We start from the raw sequence: 8,375 nt of genomic DNA on the forward strand, positions 1-8,375 counted from the left end.
TATAGTTTCTCTGCTAGTATAGGGATGCAGATGTGTTCATATTGCAGTTACTGTAAGAATTTCTTTTTTTTTAGCATTAAACACAACAGCGGCAACACAACAAATACATTTTTTGCTGCTGCGAGAAGCTCAGTGTCAAACATTTTGTAGTCAAACATGTACAAGAAACTCTAGTTTTGCAATAGCACCAAAGGCTTATTTTGGCACTGCTATTTGTGCAGCTGTCATAATCCTTTGGGGCATCTGATAAGCATTTATAGATGGCATAATTGATCATTTAAGCAGTTAGTTTAAATAGCTTTGAATGTGACTGAGTAATCCTAAGGCATTGTGAAGTAATAAATATTCCATCTTGGTGTTGATTATATAACATAGCCTTCTCGTTATTTCCAATTTGTCCGAATGAAACTATGACACCTCTTGATCGAGACATTTGAATTAGATATAACAATTTTAGCAAGAAGAGAAAAAAAGGAAAAAAAAACTGCCAATAGCTTTGCGCAACACTTTCTCTCCTCTGTGTGCACTATGACATTTGCTGCAAAGAACATGGTTTAAAGGGTGAAGGGAAAACAAACACGAGTGTATCAAATGAATGCATATGTTTTATTCATTAGCTAGCAACTAAACAGCACATTGTAGATATATTTACCCCACATATTCCTAGTTGTACTGTGTTTTTGCAAGAAGAGACCAGGTTTTTGCTTTTCAAAAAAAGATGCAAGTTTGCATGAAAAGGCTGATGAAGTGTTCTATTTACAAATCAAAGGTTTACACAGGAAATCACTGTTTCATATGAAAAACAAACACAATCGAATAAGACACTGACTTCACCTTGTCTTCTTTGCAAACTGAACATTTGCACATATACACAGGACAGTCACATTTCAATTTAACACAATTTTGGATGATCAATATTTGTAGTCTTACATGTGACAAAAAAATCTGCATTTGGTCAAGGATTACAAAAATCTGAACAAGAGAAAACAGATTACAAATTTCTGTTATATACAGCAGATCCTGTTGTTCGATTATGCAGTTTCTTTTTTGCAAGATTCTGTAAAAAAAATAAATAAACCAAAAATATATATATAAATAAAATAAAGTATGGAATCTCCCACACAATACATTTTCCTTTTAATACTGGATTATCCACTCTTTTGTCACAGTAGTTTGGGATGTAAAAACTGACACGTGTAAAAAAGAAGTTGAAACACAATCAATTAAATGCCAGCCACTGTTCACAACACAAACATTTTTTGTGGATCAGTCTGTGCATGTCTGCAGTTTTACATTGTTTTCAACACTGACTCACAGCAATGTAATCTTTAAAAACAAACCTGCTGTGTAGGTACATGCTTTTTTATTTTCTGTGCAGACTTCAGTTCATTTGTTCTGCTGAATTTCTAAAGCACAGAGACAGGTCAGGTGACAAAAGAATCACAAAATGACTGAACACGTGAAAGGCAACAAACCCAGACTGTAAACAGCATGGTAAACAGCATGACTAATACTGCAGTGTAATATTTGGTGACATGCAGACCAGGTCCAGAAACACCATGTCCTGTAATTAGCTGAATTAAAATGACAGGTTCAGTGCATAATACTGCATATGATGTGAATTTGCTGCATGTTTGCAGGGAAAGTCACATTTCTAGGCATTCGCTATTGACCCAGAAACTGGTTAGGTGGCGTTATGCCTACATGATGTGTTTAGCTTCCTTTAGAGCATTCAAGATTTTATGCATTTTATCCATTCAATCGCTGCATTCATTTGTTGTGATTTTCAGTCTAATAATGCTAAAGCACTTGCAGATTTTTACACAGTTGTTACACCAACCATCAATCCCTCCCTAAGAAAGAGACAAGCTAATTGCAGAAAAACTGTCTAATTTCTTGCGACCCCGAACCGAACAAATGAGACAAACAATGCCAAGCAAATCCACTCAGTATTCCCCTAAAAACACATGTAATTAAAAATATATTACTTTTGCGAATAAATGAATTATCCAAAATGTGGTACAAAAGTACCTCTGAATATTCATGTGTGCTGAATTCCAAATGAGGAGTTATGGGATGTGATAGTATTATTAAATTTTGTGTTTATGGATGCTTTTGGTGACGGAGGGGTGAGCAGTGGGCAGGTTTGCAGAGATTGTCTAAGGATAATCCATATCTATGCATAGTGCAGTGCAAGAGTTTTTGACAGATGTAATCTTTATGTGTGAAATTATTAAATCTATTTCTATGGCTATATGCACACTACTACATTGTGCATTTCAGAAAGTGACATCATTTTTGACCTGTAAAAGTCATAGTGCATTCTTTTTTTATATAAAATAAAACATAATAAACCAAATAACTGACAAAAAGCTCGATAACCGTATTTGTTTGCATAAGAATTTGCAGTTACTCAAATGTTTATAATGTATGAGCCTAAGGCCAAAACACTGAAAAATCTGAACTGAGTTTCAGACAGAATACTTTGCAGATATATCTCATTGTATTGTAAATTCACTCAAATGTGTTGTAACTGGGATACTACAGTAGACACATTCTGACAATTACAGTAAAGAGTTATTATAGGTTCAATATTTCACAGGACTGTGTTTTGATGTAAACTATATGTTATTCTTTGTGGACTGCTTTGGTAGTGGTACACGTAACAGATGAGGGTGTAAGCGTGTGTTTATGTAAAATGCCAGACACACTGTTTGCACACATTTGTAACACATGACAAACATTGGCAGTTAAAGCTCATTTTCTTTCCTTTACAATACACCTGAATACAGTTATGAGTATAATGTTTTAGTTACAACATTTTTGAGCACAATTACAATGCATTAAATTTAACTCCAGCCCAACATGCTTTCATAATCATAATCACTTAGTGCTGTCAGGCTGGAGATAGGTAGTCTTTGAGGGATTTCATTGTACTGGTTCAGTTCAATATATTTGTAGGATATGAATTATTGTGATTATTCTCTTTAGAACCTCCCAACAAGTGAGCTGCGATTTATGAGTCTCATAATCTGTGGTTTGAAACATTACTTTAGAATTTATTCCATGATCTAATGCATTAAATATTATCACCTCCGAGCTGTGACTCCTCAAGGACTGCATAGCTAAATGGGTCTGGCTCAGTGCTTAAGTGACTTTTGTCTACCTAAAAGGTCAACTTCATGGCTATAAATCTATTTGCAGGACAAATTTGTTTTAGTCCTATGCACGTGTTTCATTTTGAATAAATTTGAAAAGGCAGAACTGGCAGCAATACATGTATCTGTGACAAAAAACCTGGTTTATTTTGGGACAAGTACATGTCGTCTGCACGGTTCATTAGCACTCATAAAATGAAGCTAATTTGGGAGTTAAAGCTCAGTCTCACATTGTTGTCAATGATACAGCTCCAGGATAGAGATGAGTCATATGAGCCCTGAATCTGTGCTTTCTTCTTTATATTTTTAAAATTAAACCAAACTGTTAAACAAAACAGGGATAAAGTGTTAAGTGATCATTTAAAATGAAGCGTGTTGTCTTTTCTTGCTCACTTCTGTTAGGCATGACTCCGAGAAGTGCACGCTGTAACTCCCAATGCACTGTACTAAAGTTGAGAAAATAATTATGCCTATTTTTTAGGACATGTTACGACTTCTGATTAAAATAGATACATCACAGAAATCCGTCCAAGTCTCTTAAAACTGTGTGAATGTAGTTCGTTTTTCAAGAACCTCCAGGTAATCTGGGTCAATGTGAAGCTTTGCTTTCAGTTCCCAGTACTCACTCCTGTTCGGCTCCACATAAACAGTACTTGGCGAAGTACAATACAGTATTGTCTGTTGTATTCTTTCAGGGGGAACATACTGATGCCTCGCATCAAAGTCTGTGGCATACTGATTTGATGAATGTGCTGTATGTCTGCATGGCAATGTATTGCTGTAGCGTGCGTGCTTGTCAGGCTCAAGCACATCCCTGTAGAAGCACGGGTCATTTTGGTGAGGGGTGGAGGGCTTGTTAAGAGGCTCTGGAGTGGTGGCACTGTATTCTGAGCTTATTACATTACTGGCTGGCTCTTCATCCGAGTTACCCAGAAAAGCGCCACTCAACTCATCAAAGTCTCTAAATCCGTCCGCTGATTTATTGTCCGCTGGGGTGTGAGCAGTGGTTCTGCATGAAGATTCTGTAGGAGGTGGGATGTACTCGTACACATGTCCGCTGGAGGTCCTGACTTTGGGGATGGATCCTTTTTTGTAAAGGCCATATTCCATGTTGAGAGAGCTAATGCAAGCATTCATTGAGTTATTCTGCTCATTTTGACTCTTTTGACGTCTCTTTTTCACCGCCACAAACAGCCCTGCAGCCACAAACACAGACATAATGAACATGAGGAGAAGGGCAAGAATCATCACAGATAAAGGAATGGTGCTGTACTGAGTGTCAGAGTCCAAGGATGTTTCTATGGTGATAGTGCTTCCAGGAAAAGATTCTTCAGACGGTGGAATCATGGAGGCAAGTATATCAGAGTTATTAGGGCAGAAATTAGTCGTCTTAATGTATCTCATATCCTCTCCAGCTAGTTTCTTAGGAGATCCACAGATGACATTGTTTACAACTGTGCCCGTGCTGAGCTGCTCCAGCCACATCTTCAACTCCAGTATGCTACATGAGCAATCCCAGGGATTCTCAAACAAATCAACTTGTACCAGTGCTGTAAGCTGATCTAGCACACCCCTGACTGGCAGATATCGAAGATGGTTGTTGCGAAGATTTAGTCTGGCTAACGTCAGGCCAGTAAACGTTCCCTCTGGTAAAGTTTTCAGTAGGTTATTGTTTAGAAATAAAAGCTGAAGCTTAGGTACATGCTGAAAGGTGTCAGATGTAACCTCTTTAATTACATTATATTCTAAATACAAGAACTGCAGGCTATCTAATCCATAAAATATATCAGCTGGAAGATGATCTATTAAATTACCATTAAGGTATAGTCTTCTAAGATTTGCCAAATCAGCAAAAGCTCTGTCATGTACTTGGGCTATTCGATTGTTACCAAGATGAAGCAAGTCTAATCCAGTTGCATCAATAAAGTCTGATCTGCGAACCACAGTGATGTAATTCCCAGTGTAATACATCTTTTTGGGATTGTAAGGTTTGGGATTTAAGTCGGAGATCTGCTCGATCTTTCGCTCCTGACAGTTCACGTTCAGGCCAAGGTCTGAAATTTGAAGATTGCATGTGCAGGCTGTTGGGCAATCTAAAGGCACAGGGGATTTGGTCTGATATGAAATAATTTGGCCATAATTTTGTGGTTTATTGGACGAAATGCGAGCTGTGGGTCTTGATTTTAATTTGGCTGACTGTCGAGGTCCCTTAGTGGGTCTTGATGAGGACCGTGCGAACCCAGATGAAGCGAAGGAGGCTGTAAGAGCTGGCGTGGTTCTATAGTATGCATCGGTGCTCAAATGCGGCAGGGGTGGCATCTCATATTCAGCAATGGCTCTCCTCGGGCACAACTCTTGTTTTGAAACTTCATCAAGGTCTCTCCCGTGAAGCCGAAAAGGGAACTCACAGACAACATCCCCAACTAAAGCTGTGTATGATATGCTCTCGAGCCAGGTTTTAAGAGCAATCAACTCACAGGAACAGTTCCACGGATTCTCCTCTAGCTGCAACTCCACAACACTGTTCATGTGCTCCAGCAGACCTGTGTAGGGAAGTACTTTGAGCTGATTTCCCCTTAAGTCTAAGTGGGTCAATGGTACATGCTTGAAAATGTTTACGGGCAGGGCAGATATTAAATTGTCATTTAGAATCAGGACCTCCAAATGTCGAAGTCTGCTGAAGGCATTTGGCACAATATGAGTGATATAATTATAATCAAGTTGTAGATATTCCAGACTATCAAGGCCAAAGAAAAACTCTTCCTTCAAGGCATCAATTTTGTTATTGTTGAGATGTAATCGTTTTAATTCCTGCAGTCCATTAAAAGCTCCTGCTTCAAGATCAGATATTTCATTATTTCCCAGATGTAATATTGTAAGTCCTTTGTACTCAGCGAAATCATTGGTGGATAGCTTTTTCAAAAGATTTCCAGTAAGCAGCAGATGATACTGGGAGAAGTACACTGGGCTTATGTCTGAGAGACTTTCAATTCCTCTGTTTTCACAGCTCACTGTAAGCACCCCTTCTCTCTCCTCACAGGCACATAGTCCTTGACATATTTCTCCATAATGGCTCAACATCTCAACAGTGCACACTGACGTTGCACTCAGCAAAACATATGGAATCCAAAGATGCATTTTCCTGCAAATGACGGCCAAGCTCACAGTCCTGCTAAGGTATCCTCAATGTCATCTAGAAATAAAAGACAGGATGATGTAAAACAGGCGGGCTGCGATGAAAGCAACTTCTAAACAAGAGAGCTCTAGTCGGCATGAGTCAAAGCTTTGATTGCTGTTACCCAGAGGTAACTTCTGTCTTTGTGCCTGCTGATTTAAAACGGCTAAAGAAAAAAAGAAAAAGAAAAGAGGAAAAAAAGAAGGAAAGAAAGAAACTCCTTCAAGCTATGTCAAACAACAAAAAAGCAAGGTCAAAGGAAGACATAAGCACAAACAATAGTCTAAATCCACTGCGAGGGGGGAACCCATATCATACTTGCTTGTTAAGACCTGAAGTGCTGTTAAATAGGCTGCCGATTTAAATGCAAAGCTTTGCAAATTACAGAAGATTAGCAGAAATTCTGTATGACAGCGCCTTGCCTGAGATAAGATAGCCTTCATAATTTCTGTGTAACTCTTGGTAGGAAATACATACCTCGCGCACATTGATGAAGATGTAGGCTCGCTGGGTATTTCGGCGCGTCTTTTATTTTTAATCCGTCAAAACGAAATAGGAAACGGGCGCTATTGTACGCGAGCACGTTCGTCGTCACTAATGCGGGATGAAAGAAACGCTGATCAACCATAACTGTCAAATGATTTTTCCCCCCCCCCACGCTGTTCCTGTAGACACAGCTATGCTTGGTCACAAAGTTGCTTGTTCTCTCTCTCTCCCTCCCTCTCTCTCTCCCTCCGTGGACGCTCAGGCACACGCGCACTGAGTCGCACTCGGTGGTCGGGAGGATGTCAAGTCATTTCATGCACAAGGAATCAGCTCACTGGAGCATTATACCGAGATACAGCCCCCAAAAGATGTTGACCTAAAAGATGTTCCAAAGAAAAAAAATAAAGAAAAAAATCTAAATATATAAAACAAACGATGTCACCGCGCTAGGCGTGGCCCCGTGTTCAAACGGTTGATTAAACCGTTTTTTTGTTATTCATGCTCAGAACAAAACCCTCACCGGGATGCCAAGTTACATCAGCTTTTCATAATCTGTCAATCCCATAATGGCAGGTGGCTTTCCAAAAACACTGTGTTAGTTTTCCCTCTGACGTCCCAGCTGCTATATTTGGACATCACACCCGGAGACGCGGTTGATGAAGACACAGGGTGCCTTGCAAAGTGCTCGACTGATCAGCTTTCTGTCCATATCACTTCTGTCAGTGAGAGGTACGGGGCTGTTAGATTTTTATGCTTTAAAATATTTTGGCAAAATTCAGGTCACAGCATGAATGAACTATCACAGTAATCCCATTTCAGCTCTTTGAAACACCAATGTAGTGCTTATGTGATCTGTGCAGAGCAGTCTTAATAAAAACCATGCCATTGGCCATCACTGCATGAACACACTGGGACTTTGCCACTTTGGGATATGTATCTATGATCCCACACCTGCCAGTAGAGAGCTTGAAAATTAAAAAATATATCATTATTCTTAAATTTGATGTGATACTTACTCTGTTTGGTGAAAGCTGAATGGCAAACTATGAGTCACACAGAGCATGAGTCATTGTCCTCACTGACTGTGTTTTCACCTAGCTTTAATGAAAACCAAACAGTTCTGGAACGAGTTCTCACACCGCTATAATTAAGAGTGAATTATTCATTTCTCTCATTTTAATTTATCAGATGTAGCATCTGAACTGGTGGCACATGGTGCGTGCAAAATTTCATGTTAGTTTAGAGATAATGCACAGGATAAAGAAAAAGACCTGTCATGGCCTTCTCAACCTGATGCAGTGTCATTCATGTGGAAACATGTCAACTATCATTGCATACTGCTGTATCCTCATGGAGCTATATCCATCATCCTCCCCACTTGGCTCTTGCTCACATGGGAGGAGAGCAGGCACATCAGGGACAGTGCCTGTGGCTCATATTAAAGAGTATGAAGGCTGCATTCAGTGTTCATGCAATTCATTTGTGCGTCTGTTTCCTCTGCCTTCAGAGGTTTTCTCCTTATCCGAGGCTAGGCCCTCAGCATTAGCTAAACCCCA

At 39.4% G+C, this 8,375-nt stretch overlaps 1 protein-coding gene across 2 annotated transcripts; it reads right to left on the minus strand.

Moving 5' to 3' along the window:
* Nucleotides 1–587: 587 nt before the first annotated feature.
* Nucleotides 588–7,686, minus strand: slitrk5b (SLIT and NTRK-like family, member 5b). 2 transcript variants are annotated; one of them, XM_005921398.2, is made up of 2 exons: nt 6,811–7,686; nt 588–6,351 (listed from the first exon to the last, which is right to left on the minus strand). In XM_005921398.2, exon 2 carries the CDS (start codon nt 6,294–6,296, stop codon nt 3,696–3,698), a length of 2,601 nt encoding a protein of 866 aa, XP_005921460.1. In that variant the 5' UTR covers nt 6,297–6,351; nt 6,811–7,686; the 3' UTR covers nt 588–3,695. The 2 variants fall into 2 exon arrangements, with proteins under 2 accessions (XP_005921460.1, XP_042076354.1); XM_042220420.1 differs by having other exon boundaries at nt 588–4,354; nt 6,811–7,682.
* Nucleotides 7,687–8,375: the final 689 nt, after the last annotated feature.

This window comes from Haplochromis burtoni, unplaced genomic scaffold (assembly GCF_018398535.1).
Source record: "Haplochromis burtoni strain Fernald_Lab_line unplaced genomic scaffold, NCSU_Asbu1 Contig_48, whole genome shotgun sequence".
In the NCBI taxonomy this organism is placed as follows: Eukaryota; Metazoa; Chordata; class Actinopteri; order Cichliformes; family Cichlidae; genus Haplochromis; species Haplochromis burtoni.

Excerpts from the sequence above, each read along its gene's own strand:
- slitrk5b (XM_005921398.2), bottom strand. The coding sequence starts at position 6,296 with ATGCATCTTTGGATTCCATATGTTTTGCTGAGTGCAACGTCAGTGTGC.